General features: G+C 43.9%; 1 protein-coding gene across 1 annotated transcript in view; it reads right to left on the bottom strand.

Annotated features, from left to right (window-relative positions):
* Positions 1-22,401, bottom strand: part of LOC121577177 (copine-8-like) — an 81,228-nt gene that overhangs the window by 45,574 nt on the left and 13,253 nt on the right. Inside the window, exons 2-6 of the mRNA XM_045223631.1 lie at positions 11,931-11,971; positions 9,369-9,415; positions 9,158-9,261; positions 4,821-4,860; positions 950-1,026 (exon numbers count right to left, since the gene is read on the bottom strand). Of these exons, the coding sequence (XP_045079566.1) occupies positions 950-1,026; positions 4,821-4,860; positions 9,158-9,261; positions 9,369-9,415; positions 11,931-11,971 (309 nt within the window). The remainder of the gene's footprint in view (positions 1-949; positions 1,027-4,820; positions 4,861-9,157; positions 9,262-9,368; positions 9,416-11,930; positions 11,972-22,401) is intronic.

Genomic DNA, 22,401 nt, shown 5'->3' with positions numbered 1-22,401 from the left:
TGACAAAACTCCAAGCATTGATTATGCAAGAATGGGCTGCCATCAGTCAGGATGTAGCCCAGAAGTTATTAATTTATTTTATTTTTATTTTACCCTTATTTAACTAGGCAAGTCAGTTAAGAACAAATTCTTATTTACAATGACGGCCTACACCGGCCAAACCCGGACGACACTGGGCCAATTGTGCGCCGCCCTATGGGACTCCCAATCACGGCCGGTGTGGCCCAGAAGTTAATTGACAGCATGCCAGGGCGGATTGCAGAGGTCTTGAAAAAGAAGGGTCAACACTGCAAATATTGACTCTTTGCATAAACTTAATGTAATTGTCAATAAAAGCCTTTGACACTTATGGAATGCTTGTAATTATACTTCAATATACCATAGTAACATCTGACAAAAATATCTCATAACACTGAAGCAGCGAACTTTGTGAATACCAATACTTGTGTCATTCTCAAAACTTTTGACCACGACTGTATATTTGTAGTGCACAGCGCAGGCCATTGTAGCCTTGTTTTCCAGAGCGGCCATATGCTTTCATTAAAAAATACATTTACAAATTTGCACTTTGTGTAAGACTAGGAAACTATTCACCACAGACATGAATCACCATTTAAGTTTTCTAATTAATTTGCGGTATCCTTGCTTAGCCAACAACAAAGAGTTCTCAAGGTGGGGTAGGGTATGGGTAATCATGTTTTGAATGATCAATCTATTTCCTTAATTGACTGGAATTGCAACGATATTGGCCCCAATGTGGAATATACTGTACATCAATTGAATACCAACGATGCAAAATTTTAAATAAAATACAACTTTAAACCATGTAATTTATGTTGCCTCTTGGGCCTGGCTTTTAATAATGAGGACAAAATAGGCCAGAAATAGCAACAATAGGGTAAAGGGTAGTGTGTATGTGTGTGTGTGAACGGTACAGCACATTACTTACATGAGAGGTTTCTCCATGCAGCTTCCCATGGAGCCCACCACCTCACCCAGGGTACAGAACACCTGGCCCAGGAAGTCCTACACACACACACACACACACACACACACACACACACACACACACACACACACACGAGAGAGAAAAATGGCCCAAAAGATGGATGGGAAATAAACTAATTTGATATACATTTTCTGTACGGGTTTCTGTACATTTTCTGTATGTAATGAGCACGAAAGCCATGCGAGCAGATCAAGAAGGTTCAAAATGGAAAAGTGACACTGATTCTAGCTATGCTTTCCAATCTTCCTCCATCTACCTCCCAAACCCCTAAAGGGCCTGGCTTAGCCCCCACCATGCCACAGCCCAAGATCATTTCCTAGGATATTTACGTTGCGACTAAATATTTTTTGTAAGGCTTCTCTATTAAATCATATGAGCATATGGGATGAAGAATGACATTAATACGTGATGAAAAACCCCAAATAATAAATAGGGTCATTTTATAGATGCTTTTTTCCCACACTGACTTAAAGGTAACACAGAGTTAACACATATAACACATTCAGTTAACACACTGTTCCCAGGTGAGAATCAAACCTACAACCTGGTCTTGTACAGTAGGCGCCCTGTCATGCCCTAACCAACTGAGTCATGGAAGGTGTGAAAGCTATGTAGCTTTTACCATTTGCCACTAACAGAGCACAGAGGGTCTCTCGCTCTCTGCCCCAATATACAGTGGCTTGCGAAAGTATTCACCCCCCTTGGCATTTTTCCTATTTTGTTGCCCTACAACCTGGAATTATAATGGATTTTTGGAGGGTTTGTATCTTTTGATTTACACAACATGCCTACCACTTTGAAGATGAAAAATATTTTTTCTTGTGACACAAACAAGAAATAAGACAAAAAAACAGAAAACCTGAGCGTGCATAACTATTCACCCCCCCCCCCCCCAAAGTCAATTCTTTGTAGAGCCACCTTTTGCAGCAATTACAGCTGCAAGTCTCTTGGGGTATGTCTTTATAAGCTTGGCACATCTAGCCACTGGGATTGTTGCCCATTCTTCAAGGCAAAACTGCTCCAGCTCCTTCAAGTTGGATGGGTTCCGCTGGTGTACAGCAATCTTTAAGTCATACCACAGATTCTCAATTGGATTGAGGTCTGGGCTTTGACTAGGCCATTCCAAGACATTTAAATGTTTCCCCTTAAACCACTCGAGTATTGCTTTAGCAGTATGCTTAGGGTCATTGTCCTGCTGGAAGGTGAACCTCGGTCCCAGTCTCAAATCTCTGGAAGACTGTATTTAGCGCCATCCATCATTCCATCAATTCTGACCAGTTTCCCAGTCCCTGCCGATGAAAAACATCCCCACAGCATTATGCTGCCACCACCATGCTTCACTGTTTGGAGAGCTCCTTGGTCTTCATGGTGCCGCTTGCTTGGTGATGCCGCTTACTTGGTGGTGCCCCTTGCTGGCTTAGTGGTGTTGCAGACTCTGGGGCCTTTCAGAACAGGAGTTTATATACTGAGATCATGTGACAGATCATGTGACACTTAGATTGCACACAGGTGGACTTTATTTAACTAATTATGTGACTTCTAAAGGTAATTGGTTGCACCAGATCTTATTTAGGGGCTTCATAGCAAAGGGGGTGAATACGTACGCACGCACCCCTTTTTTTTTAAACAAGTTATTTTTTTCATTTCACTTCACCAATTTGGACTATTTTGTGTATGTCCATTACATGAAATCCAAATAAAAATCAATTTCAATTACAGGTTGTAATGCAACAAAATAGGAAAAACGCCAAGGGGAATGAATACTTTTGCAAGGCACTGTAGTGTGGTGGCTCACACAAGTAGAGAGGGTAGTAGTGTTTAGTTTTGTTTGCAGGGTGTTGTTCTCACAGGCCCTTTGGGCTGGGGCCATGAAATTAAACTCAGTGTGTTGAGACTCGAAAGAGTGAGGACTTGTACTATGCTACTGGGCCCAGCCTGGCTCTGTTCTGCTCTGTGTATAATAAATTCACTTGACAGATGAGCTCTGTTTGGTCCAGCGGGCAGAAAGCTGCTCCCAGGATCTATTCTGCCTGTCGGTGATTATCACTCCTCCCCTCTTGTCCCACCGTGCAGCCGGGGCCCATTGCTCTTCTTCGGAGAGAGAAAGAGTGTGGAAAACAGCCATCCCTACTTCAGTGCAGATTTTAGAACTCCTGAGGGACTGTGGTGTCACTAATATGCGGGACGTGCTAAAGGTGGTGGTGAGCTTTCCAGTAGAGGCAAAGAAGGCCAGGCTAGTAGCTAGCTAGCCTAGCCGCATACTCATGCAGAGAAAGCAAGCCAACCAACTAAACTAAAGATCTTTACAACTTTTGATCAAACATCATTTTGTCAGAGAAATAAAATCATAAGCTTCCCACATTTGTAACACCGAAGTCAAAGTTTGGTGGCAAGGTCCAGCTAGTCAACATTTTTGCAAACATTTGAGCAGAGTTGAGTAGCTAGACCAGGCCTACTCAAATCTGCTCAAACGTTTGCAACATTTTATAGTCTATTGTAGTCTTGGTTAATGATATTTGATATGATGTTCAGTGAATGGAGACAGCACCTGGTTTTGTTCTCTACGCTCCAGCACTGCCTGTTCAGCAGCCCCAAGCACTACATCTGCCCCCAGTATTGACTGGTCATCGGCCCCCAGCCCATCTCCGCACTGAGCTGCAGTGCAGAATTAGAAACAATCTCCATGCAGGACCTGGGAAGCTCTATCCTGGGCCCACCTCCAAGACCTACTCCACTGGCTTGCTCCTCACCTGAGCAGCTGCAGTAGCAGGGGCGTGAGAAGAAGGTAGAAAAGAGCTGCAGACTCAGCCGTTAACACATCACTCGCAAAGGCATTGCAAATGATTGAAGACTTCTCCAAGAGGTAAATAAATCAAAATAATTTCAAACTCCTCCAATCCTCTTTTCACCATGCACACTGCTCTCCAGACACACTGCACACTGCTCTTCCTCATCTTCTCCACAGGGCCCTGGCACCTATAACGGATTTCATTGATGAACTCTCGCCAAAACTCTGGGAGGAATTCGATCACCAGCTGCATGAGTTCGTGTATGACTTCAAAGAGGAAGAATGGTGTTGGTCTCCGGCAACGTGGAAGAATGGTGTTGCATCCCTTCAATAGAGTTCCAGACACTTGTAGAATCTATGCCAAGGCACATTGAAGCTGTTCAGGCGGCTAGTGGTGGCACACCCTATTAAGACACTTTATGCTGGTGTTTGCTTTATTTTGACAGTTACATGTATATGGTCCATTGTAAGCGAGTGAACAGAGTTACATGACCCTATAGAATGCAGCATAAAGACTAGTTAATTGCTCTCTATCCGTGAAACGTGGGAAGTGTTCCCCAGCCCTAACAGCTCAAGGTATATAAACCATATGGCCAGAGAAAAACATTTGCTGTAATTTGTCTCCCTCCTATCCTCGTCTTCATGTCAGCGAATGCTGCCAAGAGACATAGTGTACTTTTACGCATTTTCAGTTCACATTTATTTTTAGCTTGGGCGGGCGGGGAGGCAGTGAGCATGGAGAACGTGGAAACGTGAATAGGCAATGCAAGCCAAGCTAACGCTGCGTGCCATATCTCCAATCTCCCACATCCGCACTGGCGACAGGGCACATCCAAGCGTCCTGAGCTTGGGCTAGAGCTGAGGCTGAGGAGCTGGAGTTGCACTGCTGGAGAAGTCACCTGGCTTCATGTCTGTAATATGGTTTGGGACTGGAAGGATTTCTAGAGAATATCTGTATTTGTCTCATGAGAGCATTACTAAACAGAGAGAGTGGTTACACACAAGAGGGAAAAGGCAACTCACATGTTTAGACAGGTTGTCGCTCTTCGAGTCGACGTCGTACCTGGACAGAAACAGGAAAGTACGCATAATCACTGTTTGCAGAAAATCATCGTACCATTTTACAAATACGCTCGGCAGTCAGTAGTAATGGTTATAAACCCTCAGACATAGCAAGAATGGAGGTTCTACATAAAAAACTATACAAAAAACAAGTGCAACCTGTGTGCTGAAATCTGCCTGCTTTTCAAAAAGAAAGGTAATTTCATTGTAGTACAGTGTATCCCTTCCTTAATCCATTGCTCAGATGTCTCCACTGTGCGTGTGTTTAATGAGGGCGTGCAAGCTTGTGTGTGTGACCGCGTGAGTGTGCAGGTGTGTGTGCGTGTGTGTGTGCAGGTGTGATGGTGTCTGTTTCTCTGTACAGACAGAGTGCCATGTAAGATAAAAAGAGACAGACACCCAGCAGCTGAGAGAGGGAGAGAGATGATCCAAAACCATGTTGGTACAAATGTAATTCCATAAGACTAGGAAACATTGATACGCAACCGGGCCCGCCGATGGCAGAATGCACAGGTGTGCCTAATGTTCTATTTGTCTTTGCCTCGGTCACTCACAAATATTCCTAAATGATTAATTTAATGACAACAACAAAAAACACACACATATGCCTTTGGCTGCACACGCTCCGTCTCACCCACACACACACACTCGAGAGTTTGTCTGAGTGTGTGTGTGCGCGAGTGTGTATGACATCATTGAGAGTGAAAGCAGTGGGCCAGCCCGGCCTTCTCTTGGCCCTGTGCTCTGAGAAGCGGATGCTCCGAGGATTTCTGAACAGAGTAATAATAGAGTACTGTATTAATGGTGGTAGATGGGGCTCTGAAATCAGTGTAATAGAAGACTAATAGGGTCCACAATACTGTGGCTTTATGAATGAGGTTAACGTGAAAATTGACTGACCAGTGAAATACACTGGCACATACACACAGTATCAATTGGCTAAATGGATGACCAGGGCACAGAATGGTTCAGTGGAGAAGGCTTGGAGAGTAATTATGTAGATTAGAGAGAGAGGTGATGGTAGGGTAGTGGTTAAAGGATGTGACGGGGCAGGAGAGAGGGTGGAAGGCAATGACTGGTTTAGGGGACTGTGTGAAAATACAGTAAAAAATAAAGTAAGTAAAAGGCTTCAGGTCAGAGGAACCCACTGGATGGCTGAGCTGAGTTTACAACTAGGTCTTAAAAAGGAGCATTAGAGTGTTTGTGAGGACCTAATCAACCTGTAAGTCAGCTAGTGTGTGTGTGCATGCGTGCGAGTGCAGGGAGGAAGCTCTACTCCAGCTGCTTCACATATACCCGAGGCCAGCCGCCTCTGATCATTCAGGGGGATCTTTAAAAAGCCCTTCCCTGGTTGTGTAAGTGTGAGTGTCACACCCCCCCACACACACACTTCACACCACTCTCTCACTTTAGAATCTTACCTAGTTATTTTCAGATGATCTCATTGTACTCTTTTGTAGCTTTGTCAACTATGTGTATGTTTTCTATCCCTCTTTGCTCCTCTCCCTGTAAGTTTTACAGACTCTCCCCACCCCATGGCTGCAACCCTTCTAATTTAGTGAACACTGCGCACACAACCAATGTGGAATTCTTGGTCTACGGCAGCGTTTCGAACTGCAAATCTGCAGTCAACAAGGCTGAGTTCATCTCAGCCTATGCTGCCCTTCAGTACCTAGACTTTTTGGCCCTGATGGAGACATGGATTACCCCAGAGAACATTGCTTACTCCAGTTGCTCGCTCTTCATCTGACTACACATTTTCTCATAGTCTGTGAGCATCTGGTCGTCGTGGTGGTGGCACAGGGCTACTCATTTCTCCTGTGTAGATTTTCTATTTTTCCCCTTGTTCACTTGTCCATCTCCTCATTTGAATTCCATGCGGTCACTGTCACTTGTCTACTCAAGCTTAAAGGATACTTCCGGATTTTGTTAATGAGGCCTCTTTCTCTGCTTCCCCAGAGTAAGATTAACTTGTGGATACCATTTTTATGTCTCTGTGTCCAGTCAGAGTTAGTTTCGCGAGCCAATGCTAACTACGGTTAGTGCAATGACTGGAAGTCTACGGGTAGAAATTGTATCCACAAATTCATCTCACTCTGGGGAAGTAGATAAAGGGCCTCATTGCCAAAATCCCAAAGTATCCCTTTAACATTGTTGTCATCTATCAACCCACCAGGTGCACTTGGAGAGTTCCTCAGTGTGTTTGACACTTTGATAAGCTGACGATGGCTCATCACTCATCGTACTGGGTGACTTCAACCTCCCGACGTCTGCTTTTGAGTCACTTCTTTCCACCTCTTTCTTTCCACTGCCTTTTGACCTCACCCTTTCCCAGTCCCCTCCCACTCACAATGCAGGCAATGCATTTGACCTCATCTTTACTAGATGCTGTTCGCCTACTAATCTCACTGCAACCCCACTCCAGATCTCTGATCACTACCTTGTTTCCTTTTCTATCCATCTCTCCTCCAACCCTACCCACTCAGCCCCTGCCCAGATGGTCATGAAACATTGCAATCTTCGCTCTCTCTCCCACTACTTTCTCCTCTTCTATCCTATCATCTCTCCTCCTGTCTCCTGACTGCCTCTTCGACCCTACTCTCCTCCCTTTCCGCATCCTTTGACTCTCACTGTCCCCTTTCCTCCCGGCCAGCTTGGCCCTCCCCGCTCCGTGGCTGAGTGACACACTGCGTGCTCACAGAACAGGGCTGCGGGAAGCTGTGGAGGAAAACTACATCCTTCCACTCCCTCCTCTCTACCTTCTATTCCTCTGTATCCGCTGCCAAAGCGGCTTTCTATCGCTCAAAATGTCAAGCCGTTGCCTCCAACCCTGGGAAACTCTTTTCCACCTTCTCCTCCTTCCTTAATCCTCCCCCACTTTGGAAAGAAGGTCGACGACATCCGCTCCTCATTCACTCAGCCTATTGAGTCCACTGCCCCCACTCACACATAACTACCCTACGTCTTGACCTCTTTCTCCCCTCTCTTTCCAGATGAAATCGTGCGACTAGTGAGGATATACAGAGCTGCTCTTCCTCCTGGGGAAGGCCTGCCAGCTCCAAGACTTCTCCATCACGGTGAACAACTCCACGGTGTTCCCCTCCCAGAGTACAAATAACCTTGGCATGACCCTGGACAACACCCTATGCAAACATAAAAGCTGTGACTCACTCCCGCAGGTTCATGCTCTACAACATCCGTAGAGTACAACTTTTCCTAGCACAGGAAGAGGTGCAGGTCCTAATCCAGGGACTCTCTGTTGGCTGGGCCTCCCGCTTGTGCCATCAAACACCTGCAACTTATTCAGAACGCCGCAGCCCGCCTGGTGTTCAACCATCCCAAGTTCTCCCATGTCACCCTGCTCCTCTGCACACACCACTGGCTTCCAGTCGAAGCTCACATCCACTACAAGACCATGGTGCTTGCCTACGAAGCAGCAAGAGGAACTGCCCCTCTCTACCTTCAGGCTATGCTCAAACCCTACAACCCAACCCTAGCACTGCCGCCTCTGTCTCTTAACTATCCCACAAGAACGGGACGTCAACTGAAAACCCTACCTCTTCAAAGAGTATCTTAAATAAGACATCTCAGTGGCTGTGATATGGCTATGATATGGCTATGATATGTGGTTGTCTCACCTAGCTATCTTAAGATGAATGCCCTAACTGTAAGTCGCTCTGGATAAGAGCGCCTGCTAAATGACTCAAATGTAAAATGTCAGTGTGGGAGCGCCTCAGCCGCCGGCTCTTTGCTAAGAGCTGTTGGAGGGCCATCAGTGTAGATTGTAATACAGCCTCACCCACTAACAACAGAGCTAAGCTACAAACACACTCGCCATCTTCTTTCCCTTATCACTCCCTCTGTAACCCAAACACACGCATACCCTCACACTCTCTCTGTCTCTCAAACATACTCATATTCTCTCCTACCAAACACCCAGGCAGGCATTCACACACATTCACGCAGAAAATGATTGTGTACCTCTGTTTACCGCATAGCTCTTAAACAAACAGCATCATATTCATGTCTCACAACTGTCTCAAGGTGAATATTTCAGTGAATATAACATCCCATAAACAAGTGGAATTCATACCGAAATGTAGAAAAAAGTTATATGAAAAGGTGTTTTTTATTTTAAAGGTGAACACTGACATCTCCCTTCTCGCACTTGATAAATATTGTATTCTTAACGCAACTTGTACTTACAGACTCACACAGAGCACCACTCTCTCTCACCCAAACATGCTCAAACACACACAGACACACACACACACACATTAAGAACGGTCTTAACTCACAGGTCAAAGCGTAGATTCTGCCTCTCTTCAAAAAAATAGTCCAGGATGAATTTTCGGACAAAATCTGGATTCAGGGTATTGTTTATCACCTCTGTCCGACCAAACTATAATGAAAGAGGAAGGGAGGAACAGACACTGGTTTGTATTGATTTGAAATAAATTAGGCAATACTCAGACTTCCATGGGACCCTTGGACCTTCTCCCCCCTCACCTCTCTCCATTCCCTGTTGGCGATTCCTTGTGTATACAGCACACAAACTGTCAAGAGGAAAGGAAGAAAACAAAAAGAAAAGTTAAACAGCAGTTAAAACCCAGAGGAAACAAGGCATGAGAAAACCCAGAAGATACAAATGTTCTCTCCTAGGCTAAGACATCATAATTCCTGATTAAATGTCAGTGTAACTCTGCCCTTCAGGCTACAGTGAAGATATTTCTCAGAGAAAATAAAAAAAGCACAGTTGAAAGTGCTAGAATGCTAAGGCAGTGTTTCCCAATCCTAGTCCTGGGGATCCAAAGGGGTGCACATTTTAGTTTTTGCCCTAGCACTAACAAAGTAACACACTTATAATCAAGCTTTTGATTAGAATTAGTTGTGTTAGTGTGCACCCATTTGGGTCACCAGGAAAGGGGAATCCACTCTTAACAGCCTTCTTTTTTTTTGTTACTGTCACTGACTGCACCTTCAGTGGAGCGATGAAATTGACTGTTGGACCTATCATACGGTTGAGAACTCCACCCAAATATATGGACCAAAATAAATAGAACATATCTTGTTTAAAATCAAAACACACATACACACAAACTGAGCCAATTCCTTCCACTGGGAGCAGTGTAACATTTGTATCAAATACAATTAAATCAGAATCAGAGGGGTCAGAGCCCCCATTCCACCTCTGAAAAGGCTTCAATAGCCTGTCCATAGAATTAAGAAGAGTGAGTCTATACTGAACAAAAATATAAACGCAACATGTAAACTGTTGGTCCCATGTTTCATGAGCTGAAATAAAAAGATCCCAGAAATGTTCCACACACACAAAAAGCTTATTTCGCGCACAAATTTGTTTACATCCCTGTTAGTGAGCATTTCTCCTTTGCCAAGATAGTCCATTCACCTGACAGGTGTGGCATATCAAGAAGCTGATTAAACAGCATGATCATTACACAGGTGCACCTTGGCATGCTGACTGCAGGAATGTCCACCAGAGCTGTTGCCAGAGAATGTAATGTTCATTTCTCTACCATAAGCCGCAACCAACGTCGTTTTAGAGAATTTGCCAGTAAGTCCAACCGGCCTCACAACCACAGACCACGTGTAACCACGCCAGCCCAGGACCTCCACATCTGGCTTCTTCACCTGCAGGATTGTCTGAGACCAGCCACCCGGACAGCTGATGAACTGAGGAGTTTTTCTCTCTGTAATAAAGCTCTTTTGTGGGGAAAAACTAATTCTGATTGGCTGGGCCTAACTCCCCAGTGGGTGGGCCTGGATCCCCTGCCCAGTCGTGAAATCAATAGATTAGGGCCTAATTAATTTATTTCAATTGACTGATGTCCTTATATGAACTGCAACGCAGTAAAATCGATGAAATTGTTGCATTTTGCATTTATATTTTTGTTCAGTATATTTCTATCTTTCTACCTTCCCTCACTAGCTCTGTATGTATGCTAGTGAACAGAGCTCTGGAGATTATGTAGTAGCATCACATGCTTGCTATAGCAGAGGTCATGGCTCTTGGCCCACCTCAGTGGCCAGGGCTCGCATGTTTCCATGGGTTAGGCCAACAGTGTTGAAGCTGGCTGATGTCTGTTGCGAGAGCTAGCTGTTGTATACGTGGTGTAATGTAATGTCATTTTATGCTGTTGTGTGAGGTGGAGCTCAGCTGTCTGACTGCACAGAAAGCCTATCAGCTGCTAACGAAAGCTGGGACTGCATATGATCTCCATGCATTAGGTTGGAACATGTACCGTCACGTGAACACACACACACACAAAAACACACACAAGTTGTGTTGTCAACAGTGTCGTGTTGTCAAGTCTTATAGGCTAGCCTACCCTAATGTAGTGTATGTGTGTGAGGCTCCCTGTAGCCAGTGTGTGTGTGTGTGCGCGTGCGTGTGTGTGTGCGTGCATGCGTGTGTGTGTGTGTGTGTATGTATGTGTGTGTGTGTGTGCGTGTGTCTTGGGCCCCCTGGCCTGCAGTGCTGAGGAGGTCTAATGCTGTGTGACTGGGGCCAGTACCGTCAGCACTGCAGAGACAGCACAAGTGCCTCCTTGGATAAACATACTACAGAAACCAGCCAGGAGGCCCCTGGGATCAGATGGCCTCCCTCCCTGCTAGTGCTGAGTCTGACCACATCTCCTACAGTGGCCCAAATATTCTCAATTTAAGGATGTACTAGTCTGTAGACACTACACAGACGGATCCTTATCTCTATGAAGGATATGGCTGTTAGGGTTGCAAAAATCAAGAAACATTACCAAAATGCCATGATGTTTCAGAAATCTTGATGTGATCGGCAGGGAATAAGGGAATCCTGCAACCTATGGCTGGTGTACATGATGACAATCTGTTTCTGCTCAGTCAAGTAGAGCTGAGATTACAGCGATGAACACAACCTCTGACCTCTGCAAATGCCTACTGATTCACAAGGGGGAAGCACAAGAGAGAGAGAGAGCCAGAGAGCAAGAGCGAGCGAGAGAGAGAGTGTGTTTGTGTGTGCAAATGTGTGTGTGTGTAAATGTGTGTGTGTCTGTGTGTAGGACACCATCTTACTTGGGTCTGATTTAGAGAATGTGTCTCTGTCCAGGAGATTTCTGTAAAACAAGAATGCAAAGAAACAAGCAATTATTCGTTGTTAAATATGTTATTAGGTAGTTATGTAGTCATTATTATGTACCCTAACTACTTTTTTTATTTTTTATAGCGGACTCAAAAATAAAGCATCCAGAACAGCCTATAGACATTTCTCCATTCATTTTTCACAGGGAAAAATAATCAAAAATCATTTTGTCAAGTGAAGACTCAAGAAGTCATCAAATGTACATGATACCACTGTCTTGTCCTCCTGTAGGAATAGGCATAATGCACTGAAGAGACAAGTCCCATTTCCTTCCAGGTTCTCCGAGCCAGTGAGGTACCCCAGCGTTCAAAAGCAGGGGCACGGGATTAAATATGCACACCATCACAACACTATGCATGAGAGACTCAGAGAGGAACTCCGAGACGAACCGCCCCGGCACATAACATCAGAGTCAGTGGGAGGGGAGTCCCAGCATGCCTCGTTAGCAGAACATTGTACATTGTAGTCATTTAGCAGACGCTCTTATCCAGAGCGACTTACAGTTAGTGAGTGGATACAGTGTCCGTGTCTGTATTGGTGATACATCAGCAGCAGCAGCAGGATCGGTCTGTTACTCGGTTTGGTTTCTAACTGCACTACATGCCACACTGGTTTGCACCGGGTGGTGAGTCCAGGTTCAACAAAGACAACCCAAAGCCGCTCGCAGCTTGAATTCCTGCCAGATCCTATATTAAACCGCAGCAACCTTTCGTGCTCTGTTTTGTTGAAGCTCCGAGCTGTGAAACACTGACTTATTGAAGAGGCAGAATGGTTATCCATCACATCAGGCAGGCATCTACAGACCACTAGACACGCAGAGAGAGAGTGAGAGAGTTTGGTTCTCACTATCATGCTAGCTAGGGGTACACAGCACGGTGTTCATTGTGTGACAAGTCAGTCGAGTGGAGTGCAGGGAGTGTCTTTAGGCGATTGATCGTTAGTGATGTATCTAGATCAGTCACCCATGTTGTGCTGATCTCAGCATGACCCAGATGGTATCACACTATGCCTGGCTGGCTGGCCTCTTTCAGAGCATAATTAGCCCCTTAGTTGGCTGAAACCATAAATAAGTGATAAGCGATAGAATTTGGCTGTTTACATCAATGCTTGTAACGACTGGAGAGTGGAGACAGCTCTGGATCTGGGAGATCGTGTGTGGGTAGCCGTGATATCAAATACCAAACTTGTTATGCTTCGATTGAAAAAGACCCAAAGGTGTTCTCTCCCCAGAGCCCATGGGTGGAAAGGGGTATGGTGCAAGGAGCGGGAGGAACGTGTGTGTGTGTGAGATAGAACGAGAGAGAAGTGTGTGTGTGTGTGTGTGTGTGTGTGTACGTGCATGCATGTGTGTGTGTTTAACTCGCCTCCAGCTGCCTCTCTCTCACTGACTGGTCATTCAGGGGAAATCTTTTAAAAATACCTTCTTCCCACCACAGGCAGTCCAGGAATTTCAGGTGGGCCGAACAGAGTGCCTCCTCACAGTTCATCAAACATTTACGAGCACTGTCCCAGCACAACATCAGAATTACATTTGAAATCCCACCACTTAAATCATGCAGTACTAGTAGTCACCTAACATCACAAGGTCTCTCCCTTGTTCTATTCCCAAGTAATTCCCAAGTCTGACTTCTGTTCTAACTGTGTGAGTTGAGGGGGACCAACTTCCACTTGAGATGGCACTGGAGATGAGACTTGCAGGAACATACAGTATCCAAAAAGGGGTACATTAAATATTCTTGACTTTGGAGGTTGAGAGGGGAAAAAAAGGGCAAGCAAGCCCAAGAGGAGTACAGTATGAGAGCTCTCTTTGACAGAGGGGCCAAGGTTGTTGGGGATATCAATCGGTCTCCCAAAGAAGCCTACTCATTATTCAAAAGGATTATGATACCACGACCTGTCACCAGCCAAGGCTATTGATGAAACGCCAATGTCTGATCATTAGACCTTTAGAGAATCAGACAGAGGCAGAGGGGAAAATCCACAGACTCAGAGAAGCTGCTTCTGCTGCCTACGCAGGTGAAGGACACACAGCACATTAACATTAATGAGAATCACTGAACAATGAATAAGAACTTTCATTCAACATTGCCAAACTGCTGCATTGACAAAACTGCACAATTCCCACTAATCTTTCATTCTTTAAAATCTTTCTCAAATCTCTCTCCTCATCTCCATTCAATGTTTTGTCTCTCCATTATAGAAGTATAAATGAATGAGTAACATCAGACAGAACTGTCTATTATTCATCCTGCAAAGACACATGTAATGGCGTTAGGCCTATGCTATATTGACAATTGCCAGAGGGGAGGATTCTTCTTACACACCCATACTGTACTGTAAAGACAATGTAAATGTAAAAAGCAGAGTTCTAAGAACCCACGGCAAACAACTACAGAGACAGGCCAAAGCACAGTCAAAGGTTCTTTATTAAATTCAAAGTTTACAAAAAGGTGACAATAGCGTAAAAATAATTTGTTTGAATGGTTCGCTTTAAAACCACTAAGCCCCCAGTTAGAAACGTATAGGGAGGCTAGGAGTTAGGACTATAAGTAACACTAGCAATATGTGTACAGGGCAAAACTAGCACAGCAGCAAGAAGTCAGACGTCCGTCCGCCAAGAGGTTCCCGGTCAAACGGCGCGTTGAATGTAATTCTCCATTTCCTTTCATGTCTGGTTCGGGGGCGTGTTTGGTAATTTGCTCAGGGAGGGATGAGGTGATAGGGATTGGCAAAAGCGGTTTTATAGTCAATAGTCCATGCCAATCTGTAGAATCACAGCACACCATGCAAAGCAAACAAATAGTTAATGCATTTTCATTCAATTTCACGCGTGATAATGTAAGGCGTTAAGTGAAGGCAATCGTTGTAAATAGCACAGTACACGAGTGAAAGGCACTCGTAAAATTGGGGATAATAGCAAAATAAGACATGCTGATAAGTATTATAATAAACATGCTGATAATATAAATATAAAGTAGAATGGCAGTCTCTAGTTTAGAAAGAGTCAGTGTTATTAGTGAAATAAACACTGTCTGACAACACTAGACCAAGTCTCTGGGGAAGGCAGCATTCGGTTGTGATCAATGAGGTCAATGGTGTGGGTCTAAAATAGATGCAGTGTAAATCAATGGACCTTTGAAAGAGAGAAATGTGGAGAAGACAGACAGACATCGCTGAAGTATCACCAACAGTGTTTTTGAAAATGAAAATGAAAGCTATTAATAAAGAATTTTAAAAAACGTGTTCCACATTCTAACTAACTTCTGAATGATTCTCATAAGAATCCCGACAAACAAGAATTATAGGACACTGCTCAAGGGAGTTTTCTGGAAACAATTTTGTAATGGGGAGCGAGTCGAGAAAGACAGACAGAAACAGAGAGAGAAATAACCGGCGAACAATATGTGAAAGTGATGGAGGTGCCCGCCGTCCTCTCTATCAAGTAACTAGTTAAAGTCACGGAGGAGCTGGCGTGGCCTTAATGAGACCAAATGGCTCTTCTGAAAAGCTCATTAACGTAGTCACTCAGCATGACCCCCCTGGGGCTGGGGCTCTTTCCACTCAAACAACCTTACAGTCCTGCCACTTCACTGTTACCCTGGAAACCAACCTGTGGAGCTTGGCCTGGAACACCTGAAGGCGATACCCTGGAAACCACTTTAACCCACCCTGTGGGGCTCGGCCTGGGCCACCTGACCTGAAGGCTGCACAGTCTTTCTCTGCGTCTGTCCAGGTCTTGTACCATTTAGGCCACTGGAGCCTCTATGCTCTGGGTCTTGTACCATTTAGGCCACTGGAGCCTCTATGCTCTGGGTCTTGTACCATTTAGGCCACTGGAGCCTCTATGCTCTGGGTCTTGTACCATTTAACCTCCTGTGGCCACTATATTATGTCCTGCAGTGTTGTTAATGATTTGTTACAGCTCTATTAGCTCACAGGCAGGTTTGTAATTACAACAGGACTAGAGGTGCTGGGCACCCCGATGACAAATCCCTTCCATAATAATTGAAATATCAATGTGGGCTCTCACAATTGTCAAAGATATTGATGTTGAGCACCCCCAAGAGACATCCAGCACCCCCAAGAGTAAATATATATTTCCAAATCGCTCACAGGTAGAGGGTGAACCACACCACTTTCAGCAATTAAAACCTTAGTAGGCCTATTCTCAAGACTCTTGCTGGCAGTCTACCCTGAAGCAACTTGATTTTTGCTGAGCCAATGAAAAACTACAAAAACAGATTGTTTCCTTTCTGGATCTAAACCTGAACCAACTATCAAAATAACCACTGTGGAACAGTGCTGTTTCTAATCTGTAGCCTAATTCTGTACAGAGTTTACCGTATTTTCCGCACTATAAGCCGCACTGGACTATAAGCCGCAGGTGTTTTAATGTTTAATTACCATATGTAAGGGTTCGTGCACAGAGGGGATTGTCGGGAAAGAGATGGCTGCTTGAGGAAGCTCCCATTTATTAACATTTCAACAAACAAGTTGCATATTTGCATAACGTATTCAAGTGTTACCATTTAGTGCAATAGTAGCTACAGAACATATACTGTGCTGTGTAAACTGTACTGTATCACATAGCGTTTCAGACACACAAACTTTTCAACTTTCAAACTTCAAACTGTCTCACTCTCGTAATGTCTGTCTGTCTTGCTCTCGTTCTGTCTCTCGTTCTGTCTCGCGTACCACTCTCGGTTCCACTTTTACTTTTGCGCGCTACCTGTCTCACTCTTTTCTGGCCTCCAGCTTTTCCTGCTGGAGCCCGCCGCTTAAAGGTGGGGGGCGCGGACCGGTCATAGAGCCCATAGAGTTAAAGTTGGTGGACTGTAACCTGTAAAATCCATAGATTTAGGAGGTCTTCTAGTGGCCGTTAGCTGTAAAAATCCATAGATTAGCCGCACCGTTATATAAGCCGCAGGGTCGAAAAATGGGGAAAAAGGCGCGGCTTATAGTCCGAAAATTACGGTAATTCACAGTTTGCATATATTGATAGGAGACAGTGACTCTATTCAAACTGCCTCCAGGTTGGTGTCCCATCACAATACAGCCACATCACAGCCTTTCATAACCTTTCTGCCTCATGTGTCACGCCCTGGCTCGGGGGACTCTTAAATGTTGAGCCAGGGTGTGGAATTTCTGTTACATTTTCTATGTTTTCGTTCTAGATCATTTAGATCTATGTTGGCCAGGGTGGTTCCCAATCAGAGGCAGCTGTAGCTCGTTGTCTCTGATTGGGGACCATACTTAGGCAGCCTGTTTTCACAAGTTTATTGTGGGATCTTGTTCCGTATGGTTTTGTGTATAACCTAGAACTTCACGTATCGTTTGGTTTATTGTTTTGGTTCGTGTGTACTAATAAAGAATGTACGCTTATCACGCTGCGCCTTGGTCCGCTTCATCTGTCGACGATCGTGACATCATGTCTGCCCAAAGGTCTCACATAATACATCTCCCTCCCGCAGATCAGACCAGGCAGATGACAGCTTCTCTATCTAGGCTTCTCTAATGGAAACGTTCAAAATAAAAATATCTTACAGAGTGCCACATGCACCTCATTTTTGAAGGGACACTGATGTCCAAATTCAATATCTTCAAATTAATTAAGCATAAAATACAATATTATTTATCTTAGTTTTTTTTTTCTCTTCGTGACCAATCTATTCATTTTTTATTTCCACTGGGGATGGAGGAGGGTTAAAGGAAAATAAACAAAAATATATATACAATTTGAAGATTGGTACAGATAGTCCTATGTCTTTTCCTCTTTGTAAGTTTGGATTTTATCCCAATAGCCAGAAGTGGGAGACATAGGAAGCGTTAAACTACAGAAATTCAGCCGTGGCAATATATTTATTTTGAAAATAGATATTCTGCCGGTTAAATCAACTGGGTAGTTAGTGCATCTACTGAGGTTGGATTGAATTGATTTGAGCGTTCTGTTAAAGTTTCTGGCAATAGTTTTATCTAAGGAAGGAAATATACTGTATCTACAATTGCGATTCCATGTGTAGAGATGGAGTCCTCCATCAGGGTCTTGAGAGGCAGTAATGCTGATTTGATTAGATACATTTTATAACTTCAGATGAAGCTGAATTTATCTATGATCTTCAATGCGTTTGGGAGCGGTTGAGATACATTGTCAAGATATAGTAAAATATTGTCTACATATAAATTAGATGAAATTATCAGTAGATGAGGGAAATGTGTGTTATTTCCTTCGATTGACCAATTGCCTGGGCCAGGGGTTCCATGGATAACAAAAATAGCAAAGTAGAACTCAGATCGCCTTGTCTGCTGCTTCTAGTGATTCTGAACTAGGAATGAATGGCGGGAACCCGGTTACCGAGATTTACCGCCCAAAACGACTCCCTTTTCCCGGGATAAATAACTGCGAGAAACCGGTGCATGTTGTGAAATGAAACTGAAATGATGTGTGATGTCTAAATATGGCTTCTCTATGGCCTTCTCTCTGCTATCTGCATGATCAATCATCAATGCTCATTGTGGGGACAGACAGCTCATGTCAGTATGGAGTGCAGTTCACAATGCATGTAGACCTATCATCTCATCAATGTAGGCCTACATTTGCTGCAGAAAAGCCTATGCTACAGTAACATAAGGACCGAACATAAGGATCTAATTTACACATCTCCATTTGGCTTTCAGGGGTCACCTTAATTTTTTATTGTAAAGATTTAATTTATTTATTGCAGCTGCAGAGTTTTGAAACAGCCTATCACTCAAATATCTTTGCTTTAAACCAGAGCATGCGTGAGCAGTCTTCATCTCTCATCAATTCCATTCAAATTGCACTCAAAATAGTACAAAAATGTAAACGCACATGCAACAATTTCAAAGATTTTACTGAGTTACAGTTCACATAAGGAAACCAGTCAATTGAAATACATTCATTAGGCCCTAATCTATGGATTCCACATCATTGAGAATACAGATGCGTATCTGTTGGTCACAGATACCTTAAAAAAAGGTATGGGCTGGATATTGGCGGGAAAAGGAACCCGCTGTCGTACACGTCGATCCAGAGCATCCCAAATATGCTCAATGGGTGACATGTCTGGTGCAGGCCATGGAAGAACTGGGACATTTTCAGCTTCCAGGAATTGTGTACAGTTCCTAGCGACATGTGGTAGTGCATTGTTATGCTGAAACATGAGGTGATCGTGGCGGATGAATGGCACGACAATGGGCATCAGGATCTTGTCACGGTATCTCTGTGCATTTAAATTACCAACGATAAAATGCAATTGTGTTCATTGTCCATAGCTTATGCTTGCCCATACCATAACCCCACCACCACCATGGGGCACTCGCCCAAACAATGCCATACACGTGGACGTACTGCCAAATTCTTGAAAATGCCGTAGGAGGTGGCTTATGGTTGAGAAATGAACATTCAATTCTCTGGCAACAGCTCTGGTGGACATTCCTGCAGTAGGCATGACAATTGCACGCTCCCTCAAAACTTTAGACATCTGTGGCATTGTGTTGTGTGACAAAACTACATATTTTAGATTGGCCTTTTATTGTCCCCAGCACAAGGTGCACGTGTGTAATGATAATGCTGTTTACTCAGCTTCTGTATATGCCACACCTGTCAGGTGGATGAATTATCTTGGCAAATTTGTGCACAAAATTGGAGAAAAATAAGTTTTTTCTGTGTATGGAACATTTATGGGATCTTTTATTTCAGCTCATGAAACCAACACTTTACATGATGCGTTTATACCAGTCAAAAGTTAGGACACACCTACTCATTAAAGGGTTTTTCTTTATTTTTACTATTTTCTACATTGTAGAACAATAGCGAAGACATCAAAACTATGACACAACACATATGGAATCATGTAGTAACCAAAAAAGTGTTAAACAAGTCCAAATATATTTTATATTTGAGATTCTTCAAAGTAGCCACCCTTTGCCTTGATGACAGCTTTGCACACTCTTGACATTCACTCAACCAGCGTTATGAGGTAGTCACCTGGAATGGATTTCAATTAACAGGTGTGCCTTCTTAAAAGTTCATTTGTGGAATTTATTTCCTTCTTAATGCGTTTGAGACAATCAGTTGTGTTGTGACAAGGTAGGGGTGGTATACAGAAGATAGCCCTATTTGGTAAAAGACCAAGTCCATATTATGGCAAGAACAGCTCAAATAAGCAAAGAGAAACGACAGTCCATCATTACTTTAAGACATGAAGGTCAGTCAATACAGTACATTTCAAAAACGTTTAAAGTTTCTTCAAGTGCAGTCGCAAAAAACATCAAGCGCTATGATGAAACTGGCTCTCATGAGGACCGTCACAGGAAAGAAAGACCCAGAATTACCTCTGCTGCAGAGGATAAATTCATTAGAATAACTGCACTTCAGATTGCAGCCCAAATAAATGCTTCACAGAGTTCAAGAAACAGACACATCTCAACATCAACTGTTCAGAGGAGACTGTGAATCAGGCCATCATGGTTGAATTGCTGCAAAGAAACCACTACTAAAGGACACCAATAAGAAGAAGAGACTTGCTTGGGCCAAGAAACACGAGCAATGGACATTAGACTGGTGGAAATCTGTCCTTTGGTCTGATTAGTCCAAATTTGATATTTTTGGTCCCAACCGCCGTGTCTTTGTGAGACGCAGAGTAGGTGAACGGATGATCTCTGAATGTATGGTTCCCACCGTGAAGCAAGGTGGAGGAGGTGTGATGGTGCTTTGCTGGTGACACTGTCTGTGATTTCTTTAGAATTCAAGGCACACTTAACCAGCATGGCTACCACAGCATTCTGCAGCGATACGCCATCCCATCTGGTTAGGGCTTAGTGGGACAATAATTTGTTTTTCAACAGGACAATGACCCAACACACCTCCAGGCTGTGTAAGGGCAATTTTACCAAGAAGGAGAGTGATGGAGTGCTGCAAATCAGATGACCTGGCCTCCACAATCCCCCAAACTCAACCCAATTGAGATGGTTTGGGATGAGTCGGACCGCAGAGTGAAGGGAAAGCAGCCAACAAGTGCTCAGCATATGTGGGAACTCCTTCAAAACTGTAAAGCATTCCATGTGAAGCTGGTTGAGAGAATGCCAAGAGTGTGCAAAGCTGTCAAGGCAAAGGAGACAAAAATATGTTTTGATTTTAAAACTTTTTTGGTTACTACATGATTCCATGTGTTATTTTATAGTTTTGATGTCTTCACTACTTTTCTATAAGGTAGAAAATAGTAAAAATAAAGAAAAACCCTTGAATGAAGTGTCCAAACTTTTGACTGGTACTCTATATATACAGTGGGGAGAACAAGTATTTGATACACTGCCGATTTTGAAGGTTTTCCTACTTACAAAGCATGTAGAGGTCTGTAATTTTTATCATAGGTACACTTCAACTGTGAGAGACGGAATCTAAAACAAAATGTTTAAGTAATTAAATTGCATTTTATTGCATGACATAAGTATTTGATCACCTACCAACCAGTAAGAATTCCGGCTCTCACTGACCTGTTCGTTTTTCTTTAAGAAGCCCTCCTGTTCTCCACTCATTACCTGTATTAACTGCACCTGTTTGAACTCGTTACCTGTATAAAAGACACCTGTCCACACACTCAATCAAACAGACTCCAACCTCTCCACAATAGCCAAGATCAGAGAGCTGTGTAAGGACATCAGGGATAAAATTGTAGACCTGCACAAGGCTGGGATGGGCTACATGACAATAGGCAAGCAGCTTGGTGAGAAGGCAACAACTGTTGGCGCAATTAGAAGGTGAGGGATCAGCCCAGAACTACACGGCAGGACCTGATCAATGACCTGAAGAGAGCTGGGACCACAGTCTCAAAGAAAACCATTAGTAACATACTACGCCATCATGGATTAAAATCCTGCAGCGCACGCAAGGTCCCCCTGCTCAAGCCAGCGCATGTCCAGGCCCATCTGAAGTTTGCCAATGACCATCTGGATGATCCAGAAGAGGAATGGGAGAAGGTCATGTGGTCTGATGAGACAAAAATTGAGCTTTTTGGTCTAAACTCCACTTGCCGTGTATGGAGGAAGAAGAAGGATGAGTACAACCCCAAGAACACCATCCCAACCGTAAAGCATGGAGGTGGAAAAATCATTCTTTGGGGATGCTTTTCTGCAAAGGGGACAGGACGACTGCACCATATTGAGGGGAGGATGGATGGGGCCATGTATCGCGAGATCTTGGCCAACAACCTCCTTCCCTCAGTAAGAGCATTGAAGATGGGTCGTGGCTGGGTCTTCCAGCATGACAATGACCCGAAACACATAGCCAGGGCAACTAAGGAGTGGCTCCGTAAGAAGCATCTCAAGGTCCTGGAGTGGCCTAGCCAGTCTCCAGACCTGAACCCAATAGAACATCTTTGGAGG

This window comes from Coregonus clupeaformis, chromosome 11 (assembly GCF_020615455.1).
Source record: "Coregonus clupeaformis isolate EN_2021a chromosome 11, ASM2061545v1, whole genome shotgun sequence".
Lineage (NCBI taxonomy): Eukaryota > Metazoa > Chordata > Actinopteri > Salmoniformes > Salmonidae > Coregonus > Coregonus clupeaformis.
This window is presented reverse-complemented; position numbering and strand designations above follow the sequence as displayed.